Source organism: Urocitellus parryii, chromosome 5 (assembly GCF_045843805.1).
Source record: "Urocitellus parryii isolate mUroPar1 chromosome 5, mUroPar1.hap1, whole genome shotgun sequence".
Taxonomy (NCBI): domain Eukaryota; kingdom Metazoa; phylum Chordata; class Mammalia; order Rodentia; family Sciuridae; genus Urocitellus; species Urocitellus parryii.
Genome location: NC_135535.1, coordinates 200,508,667 through 200,531,008, shown reverse-complemented (window position 1 = coordinate 200,531,008; position 22,342 = coordinate 200,508,667). Strand labels below are relative to the sequence as shown.

General features: G+C 49.1%; 1 protein-coding gene across 1 annotated transcript in view; it reads left to right on the top strand.

Annotated features, from left to right (window-relative positions):
• Rgs10 (regulator of G protein signaling 10) overlaps positions 1 to 22,342 on the top strand; it is a 36,685-nt gene that overhangs the window by 5,245 nt on the left and 9,098 nt on the right. Inside the window, exons 2-4 of the mRNA XM_026384286.2 lie at positions 7,735 to 7,853; positions 8,940 to 9,026; positions 18,768 to 18,911. Of these exons, the coding sequence (XP_026240071.1) occupies positions 7,735 to 7,853; positions 8,940 to 9,026; positions 18,768 to 18,911 (350 nt within the window). The remainder of the gene's footprint in view (positions 1 to 7,734; positions 7,854 to 8,939; positions 9,027 to 18,767; positions 18,912 to 22,342) is intronic.

The following is a 22,342-nucleotide window of genomic DNA, read 5'->3' as shown; positions in this document are numbered from 1 at the left end:
TAGAGAGGGGAAAAAGTCACTTACCTTGTTTTTTAAAATTAAATTACCTTTTTTTTTCTTTTTCCTTTTTGGTGCTGGTGGTGGAAGCCAGGACCTCATGTGTGCTAGGCCAGCACTGTATCACTGAGCCACACCCCCAGCCCCAGTGTCACTCACCTTGACTTGAAGCCAGAGCAAAGAGAAGGAGGAGGAGTGGGGAGGGGGAAGGTACATTTGTACATTCATGTCAGGCCCCAGAGGAAGCAGGGGGACTTCTGGGAAGAGAAGAAAATCAATGCCAGGGTCTTCATTTTCAGCCCCAGGACAGGGCCTCTGGGTCATTAGAGAATGAATATGGAGATGATCATTTTCTTGTTCTGGGCCTCTGCCGGAAAAGTGGGGATTCTTGGGTGGCTGCAAATAACAGTTCGGCGTCCTTGTTTCCTTCCCTCTGGTGGATACTGGAAACCAGTGGCCATCTGTTGTTTGGTCCGCTCAAAAGAGGATGTTGAAGCTGGTTTTTTATTTGGACCCTGGGTGCTCCAGAGCCCGGCGGCCCTGTCTTTCTCTCTCAAAACAGCTCTGAGAAGGCAGAGGGCTTCTGGTCTGCGTGGAACTTCTCCGGTGGACCCCAGAGCATGGAACGTAAGGAATGGCCCCCGCCCCTTCAGGAGATGTTCTCAGCCTTTTTTTAAATTTTTTATTTTTTATTTTTTATTTTTTTTTACCCGTGGCCTTATCCCTGGCCCTGGGCGGGGCAGAGGCTGGGGTGTGTGTGTGCTTGCAGTCACAGGTGCACAGGTGATCTCTGAAGGGCAGTGTGAGCACTTGACTTTGAGGCCCAAGCACCTGTCTAAGTATAGCCAACCCTCTGCAGCCTGTGCTGGGGTTCCTGTCTCAGGTGCTGGCGGTCATGATTATTTTAAAACTTTTTCACTTTGATTATAATTTTCTGCTAACTGTAGTTCACTTCAATCCTCCCCGCCCCCCAGCTCCCGGGGCATTGTATATCTCTAAGGTAGTTCTCAGAAGCTAGATACTGGTGTGATAATCACTTAAGTCATATTTAGATACAGTCTTTCCATGACCCAGTTTCGAGGGAGGCTTAGGAGATCACCAGCTATAACAAACGACTCTCTGATTCTAAATTGGGATGATTTTTTTTTTAATGTACTGTGTTTGATGTGGTATAGGTGATGTGAGGTTTTAAAATTAGTTTTGTGGAGTGTGTACTTGCCTTGAAACTTCATTTCACAGTAGAGAGTGTTGGAAAGGAGCATGGACGGTATGTGTTGTACCAAACCACTTTGGAATGGAGGGTTAACATCTCTGCCTTCTGCTTGACTTGAATGTTTACTTTGTTTTCTTTAATATGCTGTGAATTTAGGGGATATTTAGGACAGATCCTTTGAGAATGCAAGTTGCCTCTGCTGTTGAGGAAGTTGAATATTGAGATCACACTAAAATATTTGTGGAAATCATGCAGGTTAATAGCAGAAATCCAAACTGGAAGCATTCAGCTCTGCTGAGTGTTGCAGATGCCTTTTGAGTATGGATTTCTAGGGAATTAATATCTGGAGAAAGTCTCAGATGTGACATCATAGCATCTATAAATAATGCATTATGAAATAGGCTGCAAGCAACCTGCCCCAGGCACCTGCAGGTGCTACACCAATCTCTGAAAAAAAGTGGCTTTTACTGAAGTCATAAGCCACAGAGAACAACATAAATGTAAAAGGCAAACGTATGTACATTGTGTTTATGTGATAGAGGATTCCACTCTAGTCTTATAAGATTTTTTTTTTTCCCCTCCATGGAATTGGACCTAGCTTTCTCAGACTTTTCCCCAGTGTACTTGTTTTAAGCCTTTTGAAGACTATTGCATTCTGGCCTGCCTTTCTTTCTTTCTTTCTTTCTTTCTTTCTTTCTTTCTTTTTAAAGAGAGATAGAGAGAGGGAGAGAGAGAACTTTTTAAATATTTATTTATTTATTTAGTTTTCGGCAGACACAACATCTTTGTTTGTATGTGGTGCTGAGGATTGAACCTGGGCCGCACGCATGCCTGGCGAGCGCGCTACCGCTTGAGCCACATCCCCAGACCCGCATTCAGGCCTTTCTTAGTGTGAAGATCAGCAGAAATCAAAACCAAAAATAGCCGGGCACACTGGTACACATCTATAATTTGCTACTAGGGAGACTAAGGCAGGAACATAGAAAGATCCTAAGTTCCAGGGCAGCCTGGGCAATTTAGCAAGACCCTGTTTCAAAATAAAGTTAAAAAAAATTAGAAAGGGCTGGAGGTGTAGGTCAGTGGTAGAGCACTTATCTAGTATGTGCAAGGTTCTGGGTTTAATTCCTGGTACCTCAAAAAAAATTACAAATAAAGTTATGGAGCCTTGTGGGAAAGAGCAGGTACCCTAGAGCCAGGCTGCCTGGCTTTGGAGTATGATTTCCCATTTCCTAGCTGAGTGAGACTTGAAAATTCCTGTGCCTCTGTTTCTTCATTTACAAAGTGTTAATGCTGTTAACCTCATGAATGTTTTAGGGAGAACTGAATGATTTGACCCATGGTAAAAAGCTCAGCACAGAACCTGACATGTTGTAAACAACTTCCAAGCTTTAAATGTTATCCACTAATGACAGATTAATCTGAAGATAAATTTACTGAAAAATTAGTATTTTGCATGCAAAAATTAGAAGATCTGAAGTGCTTTAAAGAGCCTAGGAGGTAAAATAGAAAACCCATAGAACTCAAAAACTTTTGTTCATTGCAAATGTTTTACAACTGGACTAAAAACAAAACAAAATAAACGGAATATGACGAAATTGAAACAAATTCTATGACAAATGGCTCATCATTAGCATGAGAGATCATAAAGCTGTTAGGAGAACATGGCTAACTTTTTTACTATGTATGCATTGCAAACCTGCTTTCTTGTATAATCAACGAAAGGAACTTTTTACCAATGAAAAAGGATAAAAGAGTATTGGAAATTTCTGGATCTGAAGGCCAGAAATTGGGCGGCAGTGAAATCTTGGTATTGTCTTATTGCTCAGCTCAGAAGTAACCTGCTTGCTGTTGAGCAGGGTTATTTATTTCTCCTGTACATTGCTGGACTGAAAATCACCTTTAAAGTGAACCCGGGAGGCTCAGGAATCCCTGACTTGGTGCACTTCTGAAGATAGAGGAAGTCTGAGGAGTGGACCCCAAGTGACAGATGTCCTGGGTTCGGGGCGATCTCTAGGGCAGTGTCAGATGGACTGGATTGAGGCTGGGGATAGTGACTTGGAAAAGAGAGACATTTGATTTGGATGGTGTGAATGTGTCCTTTAGAGTTCATTTGTTGAAATTTAATCCCCGTTGGGATGTATTAAGGAGGTGGAAACTGAGCTGGCTGGGCACAATGGCAAACACCTGTAATCCCAGCAACTCGGGATGCTGAGACAGGAGGATTGCAAATTCACGGCCAGCCTCAGCAATTTAGTGAGGCCCCAAGCAACTTAGTGAGACCCTGTCTCAAAATTAAAAAAATAATATAAAAAGGGCTGGGGCTGTGACTCAGTGGTAAAGCACTCCTGGGTTCAATCCCCAGTACCACAAAATTTAAAAAAAAGAAGGTGGAAATGTACTGGACTATGGTGTTTAGAGGTGGGGCTGTTGGGAGGTGTTATGATTAAATAAGGTCATCAGGGTGGAGCCCCTGGATTGAATCCTTTTGGCTTTCTAAGAAAAGAAAGAAGAAAAACTAGCAGAGACACACACATGTGTGCTCCCTATCTCTCGCCTGTGATGCCTTGATATCTCAGGATTCTGCTGGCAAAATGGCCATGACTCTCAGCCTTGTACTTCCAGAACCATGAGCCCAAGTAGACTGCTTTTCTTTATAAATTAACCTGCCACAGATATTTCACTGCAGTTATGAAAAATAGACTAACAGACGCCAAAAAGTGGATGGCCTTTGCAAATGCTGCTCTATCAAGATCTGTCTATACTGATACCAATCGAGAAGGATTTAAAGAGGAGGGGAACACAGCCAAAAGCATTAATAAAACTTAAGAGTGGGGCGGGGGAGGGCTGGGTTGTGGCTCAGCGGTAGAGCGCTTGCTTAGCAGGTGTGAGGCACTGGGTTTGATACTCAGCACCCAATAAAAAATGAATAAATAAAATAATGGTATGGTGTCCATCAACAACTAAAAAAAAAATAAATTAAAAAAAAAACCCCAAAACCTTGAAAGCCAATCTGGAAGTCTAGGAAAAATTCAGACCAATATTTCTGGGCAAAGTGAAAACATGATAGATAGTTAGGGAGTAGGAGACACCTATTGGGCAGCTCTGGGGCAGAAAGTGAGCAGAAGGCAAGAAGGACTTTCTCTTTATCCAGGATGCCAAAGCCAGGAAACCAGTAACATGGCTACTGAGAGAAGCTTCCCATTGGTGTGCTTTCTACTCCATTCCTAAAAATTCCATGCTCTTCTGTGATGGTATCAACTGTGGATGTTATTTCCTTATTCTTGATGCAGGAATAGGAGTTCAAGAGAGAATCAAATGGAGGGCCCATCTGTTGTCTATGTCCTAAGGGACCCTGCAGCCCCATGGAGGTGATCCTGCTAGGGGCAGTTTCCCTTAGGTGGAGCTCCCAGTGCTGATTCTGACCTTCAGTTCCTTAGCCAGGTCCCCTGGGACAGGTCATTTCCCCTCTGGACTTTTGATACCCAGTCTATAAAGGGTGAGACCAAATGAGTGGGTTTTGAGTTTATAAGATTTTTAGCTCAAAGGAAAGCTGATGTAGAATCCTAATGTGCAAAAATGATTAGCATATTAGGTTTGATCACCTCTGAATGAAAGTGGTGTCAGCCACTGTGGCCCTGTGGCTAGCTGTCTTAGCTCTCCTGGCTCCCTGTTGGCAAATGGGAATCCATGTGTATATTGATATTCAAGATAGTGTTGCAGCGAAAACCCCTGTCTGTGGTTTGGATTCTTATAGAAAAGAATGTCAAGGTTTTGGAATCCTTTCAGACCAAAGTTGAAAACTCCCAGCCCCAGTAGTAGTTCTGCAATGGCAGGGGCAGCCTGAGGTGGTTCCTGGAACGGCATCCTGTGTGTCTGGGTTTATTTACTTAAGAGAGGATCTGCTGGGGAAGTGGAGTGAACCGTCAGACTGTGTTCTCTGGGCAAAGAGCAGAAGAGTGAGTGAGTGGGATGCTTGGCAGAATGAACTGATGCAGAAATTTCTCTTAATGATGATCTTTGAATTTGAAATTTGGGAAGACGCTCTGTTCAGGAGCTTGCCATCCCAGCAGGGACAAAGAGAGCAAGGAGCTCATTTCATATCCACATACTGGCTGGGGCACTTTAGAAAACCATCAGGTCTGTTTGGTGATGTGGCCCAGTGACTTCTCTTCTCATTAGAGGAATGGATTTGTTCCCAATAATAGATTCCTCTCTTAGGTACTCCATCACCACTGCATATTGAAACACAGTCCCGGCTGGATTTGTACTTCTGTTTTATTTTATTCAGCCTAAGGGGCTAGGAGGTGGAGTCTTAGTGGATTAAGCAGTTAATGTGTATATTTTCCACTCTAACAGAACATCAGGTATTCTTGAAGCTGCTTCTATTAAACCCAGTGTGTTTTGATAAGAATTTTCTTCAAAAAACATTTTTTTTTTTGTATTGGGGATTGAACCCAGGAGCGCTTAACCATTGAGCCACATCCTTAGCCTTTTTTTACTTTTTATTTTGAGACAGGATCTCACTAAGTTGCTTAGGGCCTTGCTAAATTGCCAAGGCTGGTTTCGAACTTGAGATCCTCTTGCTTCAGCCTCCCGAGTCCCTGGGATTACAGGCGTGTACCACCGCGCCCTGCTTCGAGAAGATTTTTAGTGGAATGGTCAAGAAGATTTCTAGTGGAATAGCTATTTGTAGCAATTCATATTTATAAGACTTCATTAATCCTTTAAAGTGGTTTTCTTTATTTGTTCCTTTTTTGGATGAGTACTTATTGTTTAAAATTTTGCTTCATTGATTTCTTAATTAAAAGTTTATTTTCTACTAGATTTAAACTTTGCTTATAAAAACATGTTTCTTGTTAAAAAAAAAAAGTCATTAGGGAAAAAGTATTACGGTCATTATCTCAGGGAAGGGAGAAAGGAACTAACACTTGTTCAGAGCTTGTTGTGGCCCAAGTATGTTCCCAGGTCCCTGATACACTTCCCCAATTGACACATAATTGTACAGGGTGCCATGTAGCATTTCAATACAGTGGGTAATGATGAGATCAGGTCGTTGGTATATCTGCCACCTCAAACATTTATCATTTCTTTGGAGAGCATTCAAAATCCTCTCCACTAGCCATTGTGAAACATGCTGTTAGAGCTTCCTTTTTGAATCCTTAGGGTCACCCTAGAGGTCAGGGGTATACTCTCTCAGAATTTTGCCCAAGGTCTTATAGTTTGGATTGCCAAGCTGGGTTTTGGATCTGAGTCCAACCAGAGTGACTTCTCAGTGGCTTTTCCTTGAGTCTGGATCCTGTAGAAGGAGACGTGTCTGTGCTGTCGCTTCCTCCTGCACTGGCCTCAGTGCCTTAGTGGAGATCCCTTGTCCTCTTTCCTTTGGTCAAGGGGATATTAAAGGCTGGGAACGTAGCTCAGTGGTAGAACACTTGCTTAGCATTTGCCAGGCCCTGAGTTCCAGCCCCAACCCTAAAAAAAGACAAGAAAGACAAGATTTCAATGTCTTGTGTTGGTTGGTCGGTGAGAGATGTTGGGACGCAGAGTCGTCACCCATTCACGCTATGCACTGAAAGTTCAGGCCTCAAGGGAATCGATAGTTAATATAGTGTTTTAAAATATTAAAATTACATAAAAATATTCATGATGAACCAAATATCAAAAGTTTAAACAAAGACCAGTATGTAACAGTGGGATGCTGAGCCGTCCTGGAAGTTGAGTCTAAATGGAAAATCAGAAGAATGATCCTGTCTTGGTTTAAACTTTGGTATTCTGTTCATCATATGTTTTTTTGATTAATTTTAAAGAAATCGAATGAAGCTGGGTTCGGTAGCACATACCTGATAACCCCAACAACTAGAGAGGCCAAGGCAGGAGGATCACAAGTTCAAGGACAGACTTGCCAACTTAGTGAGACCCTTTCTCAAAATAAAACCTTAAAAGGGTTGGGGATGTGGCTTAGTCTTAAAGTGCCCCTGGGTTCAATCCCCAGTTTATTTACCTTGATTTCTGAGTACTTTGGCAACCCCTTTGATTTTGCATCCTTACACTGGTCCTGGTCCTTTCTGCTCCATGGTTTTCTATGCCAGGCAACAAGGTAGGAGCTGGCAAATAGATACGATGATGACGGGCAGGAATTTTCAGATTAGCGGGAGTCAGTCCTGCGAATAGTCACCGCTCTGCACAGTCACGATGGCTGCCTGCAGCAGGTCGGGGAGGAGTGCTGGGGAGCCCGGGTTCTGGTAGGGGAGGCAGCTGGAGTGAGACTTTAGGAATGCCTGTGAGCTGGCCGGTGGACGTGTCAGAAAGTGGCAAGCCCCTCATCTGCTGCGCCTCGGTTTTCCTATGTGCACAATACGGGAAGTACTAGCGCCTGTCTCACTGGAGTGAGTCATTACGTCAGGCGCCTAACAGAGCCTGGCGTGAAGCTTAACATCTGTGGGCTGGGGCGGCGAGGGTGACCACCGTGTGCAGATGAACAGCAGTGTCCTTGGGCCCCTGACCGTGGTCTGAACTTTGCTTTGCAGACATCCATGACAGTGATGGCAGTTCCAGCAGCAGCCACCAGAGCCTCAAGACCACAGCCAAGTGGGCAACCTCCCTGGAGAGTCTGCTGGAAGACCCAGAAGGCGTGAAGAGATTCCGGGTTCGCCTTCCTCATTGTTAACTGGGATCGATGTGACACATGAGGTTTAGAGGGCTTTGGGGGGAAACAGGCCGATCTTGAACACTGTCCCAACTGGAGAGTCAGAACTTCCCATCTGTCGTGGTCATGTTGACAGTGCTCTCACAGATAGCCAGGGCGTGACACCGAGGGGCAGCTGGTCTGTCCCTGGTTTTCGTGGGGTGGGAGGCGATGGGGAGAAGGTACTGAGCCCAGGGGTGGAGTCTGTATGGAGAATTTCCATCTCTGGGCTGCCTGGGAGGTGTGGCCTAGGTCTCTCTGAAATGTCAATAGAGACAATAGTGTCTTTGGAGAAGAGAACCTCCAAGAGGAGGCAGATGGATGGGGTATTGTCGGTGCCACCTAGAACTGACGTTTTCAGCCAGCAGACCTCCAGCTGCCTGTTGGAGGACCACATGGGAATTTTGAGAATGAACCTCAGCAACGTCTGTCTTTGAGGTGTGGGGCCAGGATGCTGTGGGTCCCTGTCAGGGGGAGAGGAGTGGCAGGTTGCGCCAAGGCTCCTGGGTCCCAGATACCAAGCCACTGAGCATCATCTAGATGTCAGGGAAGCCTCCACCCGGCCGAAATGCTGTCCACGCACCAACTTCCCAACCGCTGCCGAAAGAAAACACACCTCCAACTTAAAATAGCCGTTATTGTAGTGTTTTAGACATGCTTAATATGTTTTCTTTTCTTTTGTTTAAAAAAAAAATGGGCCTGGTTTTGTAGGAATGTACTTTGTTTAAACAGTGGCTGGAAGGAACTAATACATTTCCCACTTTAATTTACTTTTTGGTAATTTATTGTCAGCTAAGAAATGCAAGTAGAGTCCTGCTTCATTTTTATTGTTCTCTACAGTGTCAAAGCCATTAAGGTCAAATGCATATGAAATTCTAGCTTTAACATTAAACATGCTCTTTATTTTCAGGGTGGAGTTCTCAAAGGGTAATTGAACCAGCCTCATCTGTTGAATTTTTGCCAAATCATTTCTTGAAGGAAAATGCATCTTTTTCTTTTCTTTTTAAGTAGAATACTGTATGATATTTTTTTCCTTTTGATTCATAGGAATTTTTGAAAAAGGAATTCAGTGAAGAAAATGTTTTGTTCTGGCTAGCATGTGAAGATTTTAAGAAATTGCAAGATAAGAAGCAGGTATTTCTTTCTACCTTGTGATCATTTTCTTGATCATGTGTTTCCCTTTTCTTATCTAGTTATAGCTGCTTGCTTCATAGATTTTGAAATTGCCTAAAGAAGCCTGATTTATATTAGACTGGGGGGAAAATTTAAGCTTCTGATTAGGTATTTTATGTTGATCAAATATTAATAATTTGAAAAAGAGAGTCAATCCATGTTTCAATGGAGCTGTCCAAATGGGCCAATATTTAGAGTAAAAATAATGATTTATGTCCTTTAGCGTTTGCCATTGTGTGCGATCTTTCTCTTCATGAATAAGTCATGAGGATGCTTCCCCAGAGTTTGCCACGTTGGCATTTTTGGACATAGTAAAACGATCAGCAGATGAGTAGTGATAAAAGCACAGCGTTCATCAGATGGATTGTCAATTATTTAGTATATCTTTATAAGTGCTTTGTAGTTGGTAGACACCCCGCACGAGAGTGTCTGATGGTTCTCCTAGTAGATGTGTGTTCTTTATTGGAGGTAGCCTTTAATTCCCCATGTTGGCTGCATTTTCTGCCATTGAAGGCTGGGTGTAAAGGAGGTGGGTGAGGTTAAGAGGGAGGCCTTAGATCGGTGGGGATGAGACCTGGTTTACAGGGCTACCAGCTCCGTGAGGCTGCTGGCTTGCAGATGTGGGGCCCGGGCTGCCTGTGTGGGGCTTGTGGCTGGCAGGGTTTCCTCTGTTCTGTCCCCATGAGCCCGATGATGGGGTGCTCAGGTGTTGGCTTGCTTACTCTTTGTCCCAGGGTCCTGTGGGGCCTTTTGTCCCAAGCTCCTTCTCCCTCTTGTCCACCCCTGCAGCTGGTTTTCCAGAGAAGCTGGCCATTCGGGGTCTTAATGTGAAATCATCCGACTTTTAAATATTTGAACTCATTTTTTAAAAATTTAAAACCTTGCTTGCCCAACAAAACATCTTCACAGACAGATGTGGCTTGTGGGCTGCCAGGGATGGAGTCTCCATCTCCAAAAGCCTGAATTCAGGGGGCCAGCTGCCATTGTCCGCGGTCCACCGCTTGGAAAATGCCCAACGCTGGTTTGTTCTGAGCTCTTCCAGGCTCAGATACGTTTTCCCCAAGAGGGAGCATCGTGGCCTTCCCTCCCCACCTCCTTCTCTGGAGCGACGAGGACAGATTCTAAGACAAATTGCCCACTGGGCAGGGCCTTTGTTTCTCCTGGTATCTTCTTCCTCTGGACGACTCTGACTGGAGCGTCGTAGGTGGTGAAGGCCGCAGGGGGACGTGAGAGATGAGGGGACAGGTAAGATTCGGGGCTGGAGTTCTTCAGGGCAGGAGTACTCCTGGTTCCCCTTTGTCCCCCACACCCAGGACAGGGCCCAGGGCCAGCAGTACCTGCTGACCTGTGCAACAGATGTACCCAACCTCATAGCTCGGTGTCAGGGCTGATAGATGCCCATTGTTCTTAGAGTGTTAGGGCCAGCTCACCTGCAGTGTAGACCAGGAAGCTGAGGTCCCCCCCCCCCCCCGGTGCCATGGCAAAGCTAGACTTGAACCAGTGCTCAGGTCACCCAGGCAAATGGCCTGCACGTCTGCTCTGTGTTCGTCTGTTCAGTTGAAGTCACCGCGACTGTGGGCAGCACCCGCTCAGCATCAGGCATCCTGAGAAGCCCTGGAGACACCTCAGGGGTGAGCTGCTTTGGGGAGTAGACCTTGCAAGTGTGGTGAGAATAGAAATGGGAAGTGGGGGGCCTGTGGGAGCCCAGGCAGTGGGTGGCCAGTGGGGCCCCTCAGGGGGAAGTGACTCAAAGCTGAGTCCTGAATTGGGGGCTGGGGGTGGGGGATAGTGTACCCAAGGAGCCGGGACAGCATATGGGAAGACCAGCCCTGTAAGATGACAAGGAGGTGGAAGGGTTCTGTTTGCAGAGGAGGCTGGGGTCAGGTGTGGCCACATCTGGGAATCTGGGTGCCACAGCAAGGAGATCTCCTCATGCCAAGGCCCTGGAAAGCCTCTGTAGGACTTCAGTGTCCATGGGGCAGGTATGGTATTAGGTGGCACTGCCTGTCCACACCCTAGAGAGAGGCATATACAACAGGGCAGCCCCTCCCCAGGCCCCCATCCCTGATGCGCATCTTAAGACTCTGGAAGGCTGAAGCCTGGAATGTGCCAGGCGATTACTTCAGTACCATGAATGTCACCTTTACCTGCCAGCTGCCTAAGAAAGCAGCTGGTGTTGGGAAGGACAGAGGCATCAGTGACCCTGGGGTGTCCGGGCTTGGTGTGGGTCATTGCCTGGAGCCTCTGGACTGCTCCCATTCACAGGTGCAGGGATGTGGTCTGAGAGGTCAAGCAGCAGCTCACCTAAGGCCACCCAATTTGTTGCACCAGGAAGCAAACCCGGGTCCCTGACTCCAGCCTGTGAGGTCTCTCTCCTGTGTCCTTCAGCACAGGAAGTAAAACTAGGGAGTCAGCGTAAGACAGTCTCTTATTTTCAGAAGTGGAGGAGGACGCAGGCACTGGACTGGGCCTAACTGAATTTCGCAATCACACTTATCACATCTGGCCCAGCAGGGAGGCGTGGGAGGGTTTATCTCTGTAGTCAACTGAGGCAGTTGTGGGGTTGATGCAAATCTTGATTTTTGCCTGGGTTATTTTAAAGAGAACCTTGTTGGGTCTGTTTTTCCTCCTTTGACTTGACTCATGCAGCACTCCCTGACTTCAGATAGCTTGTATAATCGCTTGTTGGTTTCCTGGCTCTGTCTTTCCCTCTGTCGTGCGGCTTCATCTTCCCTGTGGTATCCGAGCGCCTAGAATCAGGCCTGGACCACAGTGTGCTGTCACTTCCTGTATTCAGGCGGTCAGCTCCTGGGGGCTCCACAGGCAGCAGGACTGTCCCCTGGCCCTGCAGTCTCAGCCGTGGCCATGGACTTTGAGGGCTGGACTCACATCCCATCCTGCTGGGGCTTTTATTCTCCAAAGCACCGAATAGTGGAGCAGCACTGGCTTGCCACTGCCTTCCCGGTCCCTGCTTTGTCACTTGGCCGGCAGGCAAAGCAGCCCCCTGGCTTAGTAGGGTCCTGACACTCTGCATTTATTGTGGGACATGCGGGGGACTTAGAAAATTGTGAGGGTGACATGTCCCACCCCCTCCGTGGGGGCCCCCGTGGTTGCTGTATCTTTCAGGTGTCACATCCGCACTTGGCTCCCAAAGCCCCTCCCTCCCATTCAGTGTCTTTATGGTTGACATTTTTTTTCCTCTCAAGTGCCTTTCCTCCTTGAATTAGCGCGGGAGCTCGGGAGCTATCGCTAGCTTTGAAAACAGACCAGCATCTGTGTCGTATCAGACCTCAGAAAAAACTCCAACAAGGTGTTTGTTCTTTGGCTGCCCCTGTCTTCATTCATTCATCCGTCAGTCAGCACACGCACAGCACAGCGGGCCGGTCTCTCTGTGGCCGGGATTGCCAGGCAGCTGGTACAGATTTGTGAAAACCACACCGAGAGTGGGGGTGGAGCAAGGTTTCTAATGATCACAGCTCTGAGGGTGACTTGCCCTGGCCTTTCAACCTAACAGCACTTTGCATTTTAATAGTATGGTGGGGTTGACAGAGTTTTGGGGGTCCTGTGGTATTGGTTGTTTTTATCTCTTTTGTTTAATGCTGTCATTTGATCTCATTACTGAGTATGTTTTTAGGGATTTATTTATTTACTTTCTGTGCTGCTGGGATGAACCCAGGGCCTCAGGCTAGGCAAACACTCTCTGGTGACATAGGCTCCTTGGAACAAATACATTCACTCACTTCACAAATGGATATAATAAGGAGCCATTCTCTCTTCCCTCAGCACTTTCCTTGGCCTCTGGTTTGGGCATTCTTTCTGGCCGCAGCCTGTGGGATGTGACCTTTGTCCCCCCACTCCCACCCCACATGGGGAGTTCTACATAGAGCTACATCTCCAGTTCTTTTTATTTTTTATTTTATTATATACAACTTCTTCCTGCAGTAGCTCAGGGGTTGCTTACTTAGATCTTTGTGACATTTTTACAATGAAGAATTTATTGCTTATTGTTTGCAAAGAGGTGCTTGCTTACTATTATAGTTTCCTTTTTTTTTTGGTACTGGAGATTGAACCTGGGATGCTTTTCCACTGAGCCACATCGACAACCCTTTTTATTTTGAGATAGAGTCTCACTAAGTTGCTGAGGGCCTCCCTTGTTTGCTTAGGCTGGTCTCAATTTTACAATCCTCCTGTCTCATCCTCCCCAGTGGCTGGGATTACAGGCACCTGCCTTACGTTTTCCTTCTTGGACCATTTTTTGTTCTTCCAATGTTCACATTCCCCACTGGCCCACAGCATTGTTCAGCTTGATGCTGTTCGATTGTCCCTGTAGCCTGGCTTTCCTGGGGACAGCTCTCTGACCACTGCTCCACACCTCTGCCCTCTTTGTGCCACAGGGTAAAGGCTTCAGTTTCCGGGACCTGGTTCCTCCTCTGCCACATCATTCCCTTGTTTTGGTGGCACACAGACAGCAACAGCTGAGAAAGGGACCTGGGCAGCTGGAGGTGTGAGGACAGTGGAGTGACACTGTTAGTTTTTTCCGTCTCTCCCAGTTCACTGATGTGGAGGAATTCTAGGTTGCAACTCACTGAGAATCTTGCAGGCACAGTCACTTCTTGGCCTTCTGGCCAAGCTCAGGTTTGGAGTTTTGAGGACATTGTCCCACGGTCATCCTCTTCTTTTGGTGGGGTGATGGTGGTACCCGAGATTAAACCCGGGGCCTTGCTCATGCTCGGCGAGTGCTCTGCGCGGAGCACACCTCAGCCTGTTCCATCGTCTCCTGCTTCTCAGCATCAGTGTTTTATGTGTAAGTTGTTTTGTTTTGCTTTTTTCCCCTCTGGAATGGTATAGGATCTGCTTTATGTTCCAATATTCTAAAACTGTATGATCAGGGGCTTTGAAGGGACATGGTCCATGAATTTTGTGGGCACTTTGTAAAGCCTCCTAATATGGAAATTTATAGTTCTTGGAAATGTTCTCATGTTATGGCTATTATTTCTATTTTTTTTTCAATACCAAGGATTGAACCCAGGGGGGCATTATCACTGAGCCGCATCTGCAGCACTTTTTATATTTATTTTGAGACAGGGTCTCACTAAGTTGCTGAGGACCTCGCCACGTTGCTGAGGCTGGCTTTGAACTGACAATCCTCCTGCCTCAGCCTCCTGCCTTGCTAAGATGATGGCTTCTACTTTTTTTTTTTCTTTTTTTAGCTTCTTCTGTTTGGGGGGCTTGTCTCTCCTCTGTCCTCTCCTTTCTTCCCTGAGACCAGGTCTCACTATGGTGTCCAGGCTGGTCTTGGTCTTCTGTGCTCCAGGGATCTTCCTTCTTCAGCTGCCCAGTGGCGGGGACCACAGGGGGCACCACCTAACTGGTTCTGGTCTCTTTTCCAGTGGTGACCCTAATCCCTGGACTGAGCCCATAATTTTATTTATTCTTTCCTCCTGTCTTCATCTATTTGGCATTTGGTCCCTACTGAAGATTTCAACTTTACCTTCATTTTCTGCTTTTATGTTTTTGTTTTCTCCAGATGAGATCCCTCCGGTCTCTTCCTGGTGGGCCACAGGGCGATGTGTTCCTCTGTTGGGTGGGAGAGGTTGCTGGGGTCTATGTTTGAGGCCTCACTGAGCCTCTTGAATCCCGTTTGGCAGCTCCTCTTTGCCGTCCTTCCTGCCTCTGTCTGGAGCCCCCCTCAGTCAACTTCTTAAGAAAATTCCCATCTTCTGGAGGAAGGGAGCAGGGAGGTGGCCACTGCTTGGGGTTGTTGGCAGGGGTCAAGGACCTGGGCGACTAACATCTTCCTTCTGCTGCCCTCCTTCTCCCTTCTACCTGGTGACCTGGTCCCTGCCCTTGGCCATGCCTCTTGTCACCTCCTCCGAGCCCTGCAGGTGCCTGGGTTGGTTCTTCTTGCTGTCTGTCCCACCATCTGTTCCTCCCTCAACCTCCTCCCATCTCCTGGCCAGTTCTGGGGAATTCTCTCCTATCATCGACTCAGTACTTTCTTTGCCTCGTTCTCTTTCTGAAGTCGACGTGAACACAGTTGGTGGCTTGGTCCCCTGGTGCTCTTGTGCGTCATCTCCCATGGTGCCTCTGGCAGGGTCTCAGGATGGAGAGGGATGAGATGATGGGAGGTGCGTTCAGAGTGATGCGAGCAGAGCCAGAGGGAGCCTGGGGGCCGTGTGGGTGTCAGAGGGCGTCTGGTGTCCGTTTCCTGGAGGAGAGGCTGCAGGACCTCTGACCAGCAGGGACAGCCCTGCTCTTGGTAAAAAGGTTGCTGTATTAATGGGACATCCCTATCCACATTGCTAGGGATCAGTTGGCACATGGGCCTGGGGAAGAATGTTGGGCCGAAACCTTGGCAGAGCATGTAGTTGGGGAACCCCAGAATTTAGGGAGGGGACAGAGGGGCAAGAGCCCAAAGAAGATAGGAAGAAAGAGGTGTTGGAAAATCCTGAGGCCATTGGAGGGTGGGAGCTAGGGAAGAAGGTAGGACAGGTGTGCAGGGCGGGGGGCCAGTGTGAGGCCCAGAGAGTGTCCGGGCTCTTGGGCTGAGCTGGCTGGTGGCAGAGGAGCTGCTGGGAGGGAAGAAGGAGGACTCCAGCGCACACTTTTCTTGTGGGATGTTTCCATAGAAGTTGGGGACGTGGAGGCCATTAGTCATGGGGATGTGAAGCAAAGCAGATTTTCATGTTCCTAGTGGCAAACAGCAGCATGTTTCCCGAGTAAGGGAGAGGAACCCACAGGCCCAGCCACGTCCTTCCCTGTGCTAGGTGAGCAGGGCTTTGCCGTTGAGTGGAGGGTGCCTCTGGGTCTGAGAGTGAGTTCACTTGATGCATTGTGGGCAAGCAGAGGCATTGCCAGGAAAGGCCCAGACCGGGGGAGCCTGAAAGGAGCTCGCCGAGGTGCAGACACTGCCGTCCACAGTCCCCGACCTGGAAGGCCCAGGCAGGGTCCTTTTGTAGCCCCTTCAGGGGTGTGTTGGCAGCTGGGCACACTAGGTCTCCTCAGGGAGCGAGAGACCCTGTCCAGGCTGTGATCTGGCGTGTCTAGGGCCATGGACGAGAAGCTGGCCTCTTTTTCAGATCACAGACCCCAAATCGACCCCACCAGGATGGCTGTCCTCTTCCTATCCTAACAGCAGCCAGAATAGGGTTAACAAAGCTCTGGAAAAATGTACCAAGATAGCTCAAGTGACTGGTTCTTCTTTTTTGTTCAGTGTTCTCGGTCTGGACAGCAGGCCTTCCCGTGACCGGCTTGTGGTCGGCGGTCTCGGGGCTTCCCTTTTTGGTCATGCATCCTATCCTGGCTCAGATAAGCTCTGCTGCTCGGCCATTCCTCAGGGCATGTGATGGGGGGCAGGCCTGAGGCAGGTCCAGGACCCCCTGAGACCTAGGAGGGGCAGCTGGTGGGAGAGGGGAGTCTGGGTCCTGGAGTTTAAATACCTGCAGACCTGCCACCTGTCTCCTGCCCTGTGGCCTGCTGCCCCACCTCAATCTCAGGCCGCTCATGACCCGGTTCTTTCTTGAACTACTTAAGAGAGCCTGGATTCCCGTGGGCAGTGTGTGCGCACGTGTGCATGTGTGTGCGGTGGTGTGTGTGTGAGTGTTCTAGGGAAGGGGAGGCCCTCTGCCCACAGGGCCCTGCATGGAGTTAGCTGATCTGACAGGCTGAAATTCTACTTTTGTGAAGGAGCTGTAAAACAGGAAGTGGTTTTCCAAAAAGGTTCCTTCCTGACAGGGCAGGGGGTGGTGGGAGGAAGACTCGTGGCTCCGGAGAGCAGATGGGTCTTTGAGAGGTGCAGAGTACAAAGTGCTGCTCCCCTGGGCCTCGCTGATGATCCCCAGACCTGTCCTTGGAACATCCATATTTACCTTAAGAGGCTCCTTGTCCCTGAGTTTGACATCAACTGGTTGTTTATGTTGATAGTCAAGAAAGAACAGACTCCGGGACTTGGGGGGGTCGACCCCCACCCAGGCCGTCTTCCCGTAAGCACTGGCGAGGCTCGCTCTCCCAGGGGACCCTGGTCAAGCCGCAGCCTAGTGGGGTCTTCTAGTCTCTGAAACCACAAAAGTTCTTTCCCCCTGTTTTCAAGCATCGGTTTTAGAAGACTTCGAGTGGTTTCCATAACCAGAAGGTTTTCAGAGCCTAGAGTTTTCTAAGCCAAGCTCCACAGCGTACTCAGAGCCCCAGAAGGCTCTCTGGAGAGAAAGGCGGGTTTCCAGGCCGCCCCCCCAGCCCCCTGGCCTCCCTCGGCAAAGCGGAGCTGAGAGGCTGCAGTTCAGAGCCCCTTCTGGGGGCCTTGTCCGTAGGGTGTGGTGTGACTTCCGTGTGATGTTTGGAGAAATGCTGCAGGTGAGGCAGGGGCACAGGAAGTCTCCTTTCTCTGAAAGAAAATCGACCTCTCAGGGGAAGTCCGCGGGTCTGCAGCCCCAGCACGAGGCACAGTGTTTTGAAGACAAAGTGCTCACCGCGAAGCCGGGCTCCTTCCCATGGGGGTACGTTCCACTCCCACCCCAGCTGGGTTTGGGTGCAGCCGCCGTGCTGATGGGTGGGCATCTTGTCGTCTCCGCTGCCTGACTCCTCAGGGCTCGGCTGCCTGGCAGGCTGCACTGGGGCTTCAGGGGGCCCGTGAGCCAGCACAGCCTGTCCCGGAGGACGACAGGCTGCACCTGCAGAGGTCACTGTGCTTCTGGGCAGGGAACTGGGTGGAACTGAAGGCTTTGGAGCCGTGTCCTGAGCCTGCTGCACCTGTCCTGGCCCTGTCCTCATCAGGAGAGGGGCTTACGGGAAATGGCACTTTGCTGGGTGTTCAGGGAACTGAGGAAATGGGAGTCACCTAGAAGGTGTCTGTACCCTATAGAGCAGGTGCTGGCTGGATCCCTGGTGGGCATGTGAACTAGGTTTGCCTTGACCTCCTTATTTCAGTGCTGGGGATTAAACCCAGGGCTCACGCATATTAAGCACGTGCTGTACCACTGAGCGACACCCTCGGCCCTTGACTTCTTTTCTTGTGGTAAAATATACCTAGTAGGAAGCTCACCATTTTGACCATTTTCAGTGTCTCACTATACCTTTCAAAACATTTAAAGGGTACACCTCAGTGGAATTGAGTACATTCATAGTGTTGTACTAGTGTCACCACTGTGTAGTTCCAGAACTCTCTTTTATCACCAGACAGAAACACCATTCTCATCAAGCGGTCTTCTCTCTCTTTCTTCCTTCTCCCAACACGTGGTCACCACTAATCTTTCTGTCTCTGGATTCACCTGTTCTGCACAGTTCACGTGAATGGAATCATATGGTGCCTATCCTCCTGTATCTGGTTTCTTTCACTTAGCGTAATGTTTTCAAGGTTTATTTGTTCATTGGAGCATATGTCAGTGCTTCATTCCTTCTTGTGACTTCATAAGATCCCCAGGAGCCCTTAATTTGGAGGATGTCTCACAGGTCCTGAAGGGTAGTGAGGGCTCACTCTGGGTCAGGGTATTTTCTCGTCATTTCTGAATGGTTGGAGATGCGGCCACAGACACCCAAGTAGGGTGGAGCGTGGGGCTGGACGGCCATGAGCCCACCTGGGGGTCCCGAGTGGCAGCTAGAGCTCCCAAGTCTGCAGCGGCTCTGAGCCTGGCCATAGGGCTGAGTAGGGGCTCAGGCAGGGAAGGGCTGTGTCTGCAGGTAACGGACAGCCCCCTCTATCTCCTCCAGATGCAGGAAAAGGCCAGGGAGATCTACGTGACCTTTCTGTCCAACAAGGCCTCATCCCAAGTCAACGTGGAGGGGCAGTCTCGGCTCAACGAGAAGATCCTAGAAGAACCACACCCTCTGATGTTCCAGAAACTCCAGGACCAGGTAATCCGACTTCCCTGACGGCACCTTGGTTTGAAAACCCACATTCAATCCAGGCTGGAGGATTCAGTGCAGCACCAAACGTCAGGCTCCCTGGAAACTCTCATCCCCTTGGGCAGGCTGAGGCACCCCGAGTGGCCCTGGCTGGTGAAGGGTCAGGACTGATCCGTGGGACGCTCCCTCGAGCTCTGTTTCCTCTTAGTCTGCACACTGTTTGAACCAGCAGGGTTTTCTGTGCCTCCTCAACCCAGATGAGAAGGGAGGCTAGGGCTGTTTGAGGAACCCAACTGAACAAGCAGCAGGTGGTAACTGCGACAGGACAAACGGGGACACCTGGAAGGCAAGTGCAGAGCCTCCAAGTGGCAGGGCACCTGCTGATGTTGTTGTGCAAACATCCAAACTGCCGATGGCCCAGTGCTGTAAGCTGGTTTAGAATGTAGCTCCTGGGTCATAATGACAAAGTGGACATTTGGCAGCATATTTCCACTTAAAACAGGAAAAATTAGGCTTAAAAACGGACCTGTAAATGGGTAAACTTTAAGTGTCCTGGCAGATTTGTTTTTGCAAGAAATCTAAGTGGTAATAGATAAGGGGATGGGATTGTAGCTAGGAGTCCACAGGTGAGACTGTTCATATCATGCTTCCTTACTCTGAAGTGTTCTAACCACACCAGGGACAGACCAGTTTCACACTCCTGCTGGCCCCATCCTCGCTGAGGAAGAAAAGGTCTGTCTTCCCTGGCAGCGAGGGTGGGGACCAGCTTCCAGCTTAGCTCAGCACAGTCCTCGCAGTCAAGCAAGCCCAGAACCACCTGAAGGATGTGTTAAAACAGACGCACACCCACCCTCCGCCCCCGGCCCCCGGTTAGCATGCAGCTATGAGGGTTCCAAAGGCAGGGACAGCTCCCCATGAGTCCCCAGGGTGAGTTCATGCTGCAGCCTGGGGCTACACTTTGAGAACCATGGACCCTGTGTGTTGCTTGGCCTTTTTTGACCATGTGGTGTGTGCCCAGAGCCCTTTCACAGGAAGAAAATAAAAATATAAGAAGTAATTTGAAAATGTTTTCCAGTTGACACAATGCTAAGTGTAAATTCCGTACAGATTTTGAATCAGATTGGAGTGTTGAAAAAATTCCAGTCCTCCTGGGAGTCTTATTGAGGGCCTCCTGGAGATGGCGGTTTGAGGCCTTTGGGAAGGATGCTGTGGACATGAATCTGTGGAGGGAAAGGAAGTGCAATGTACTGTGGCCACACGGAAATATCCGCCCCACTCTGGACCTCAGCATCTTTTATGAGCTTCCTAGAGTACTTTATTTTTTATTTTGTTATAATTAATTTGTATGTGTGTGTGGGGGGGCGGGTATTAGGGATTGAACCCAAAGGCTGTGCCACTGATCTACATCTCCAGCCCTTTGTAATTTTTTTTTTATTTTGAGACAGGGTCTTGGTACATTGTTGAGGTTAGCCTCAAACTTTGGATCCTCCTGCCTCAGCCTCCTGAGTCACTGGGATTACAGGCAAATGCTATTCCTAAAGTGCTTTAAAGAGCAGCCAGGGTTGAGCACCTGGGCTGGCCCCTGTGTTCTAGATATTCTTAATAATAGCAGTACCTGTGATTTAGGGAGCTGTCCCTTGAGCCTGGTGCCTCACTTGACAAGTATCGGCTCATCTAAGCTCCAGTGAGAAGTATTGTTTCCATTTTGCTGATGAGAAGAGCAAGGCTCAGGGAGAACCAAGAGTCAGTCAGTTGAACGTCACTTGAGCAGTAGAAGGTGCCGGAGGCTGGATTCACTCTCACCACCTGCCTTCCAAGGCCTGTGTTGGTCTCCCAGCTCCTGGGCAGCCTCTCATTGCTGCTCAGAGGCCCCTGAGGCCCTGGAGCGGAGCAGGTGGAAAGGCTCTGGGGCACGGGCTGAGCAAGGCAGGAGCAAGAGGAGAGGGGCTGATGGGACTCTGCGGTGGCACCCGGGCTCCCAGATATCCAGCTCTCCTGGGAGACGTCCAGAGGAGCCCTGTGACCCCCACACACCCCAGTAGAGGCGGCCACTGGGGGCTCAGCTGTCACAGAAAAGAGGAACACAGGGGAGAGAGGATTTTTTTCAACTCTTCATTTTGTGGTACTTGGGATGGAACCCAGAGGTCCTCTACCACCAAGCCACAAGCCATACCCCCAACCCTCTTTAAAATGTTCTTTTTTGGGGGGTTCAAGATGGTGTTGCTAAGTAGCTGAGGCTTGCCTTAGACGTGTGATCCTCCTGCTCGAGTTGCTGGAATTGCAGGCCAAAGAAAAGCTTGGAAAAAATAACTTTCATCTACCTAATTACATAACTCATGCATGCTCAACCAAAGAAACGGGACACTAACCCTGTCGTGGCTCCATACCTGGAGATGACGACTAGATGACACTTGCCCTCTAGACGGTCCATCTTTTTCCCCCATATAGATCCACAAATGTGCACTGCAGAACGAACGTGGTGTCATGCGGTTCAACTATTGAATGTAAAGAAAGTTCACTCACACCCTCTGGTTCAAAATGATTTACCTGGAGGCTGGGGGTAGAGCTCAGTGGGTAGAGTGCTTGCCTGGCATGCACAGGCCCTGGGTTCAATCCCCAGCACCAAAAAAAAGATCTACCTGGGAGGGAGAAAGAGGCACTAACCGTCCTCCTAAGGCACAGCTGGTGCTGCTTCAGGACCCCTGGGGTACCAGGACCCATGTGCTCAGGTCCCTGATGGCCATGGTGTGTGTTTGCGTTCACTGCACACATCTTCCTGGATGCTCTGAGTCATCTCTAGGTCACTTATAACAGCGAATGTGTGAATCACTGTCACGCTGTGTCTCTTAGGGAGGAAGGACAAGGAGGAGGAGCCTGCACGTGTCTGGCACAGATGCGTTTTTGTTTTTCTGAATATTTTTGATCTGCGGTTGGTTGAATCCGAGGGTGCGGAATCCGCGGGTGCGGAATCCGCGGGTGCGGGGGGCTGATGGGGAATTCCCAGCAAGTCCCTGGGAAGGGCCTCTGGGTTCTGTTTCACTTTGGGAAACCGCCTCTCGGGGGCCTGGCTGCCACCTGGGAGAAGGCGCCTCAGCACGGTCTTCGACTCTTTTTTCCGGAGGCTCCCTCGAGGGCCCTGTTTTCCCAAGTGAAGGAGACGGAAGGTGTGGGAAACGAGGCTGGGGCCCAGGAGTTCACAGAGCACTGCTCGGCTTCACAGGGCTCCTAGCCCCCTGGCCAGGGGAGCCCCAGGTGCCCCCGGCTGCTCCGGGGCTGCTGTGGAGTAGCATGGCTTTGTGGGGCACAGCTGCAACCTCTCGGGTGGGAAAAGCCTCCCTGAGGCCCGGGGCCTCTGCCTCCTGCTCAAGGCCTCTGGCTTGGGTTCAGCTCCCGCTGACTCTTGGTTCATAGCCCTCCCAGGTCTGTTCTTGGGAGAGGCT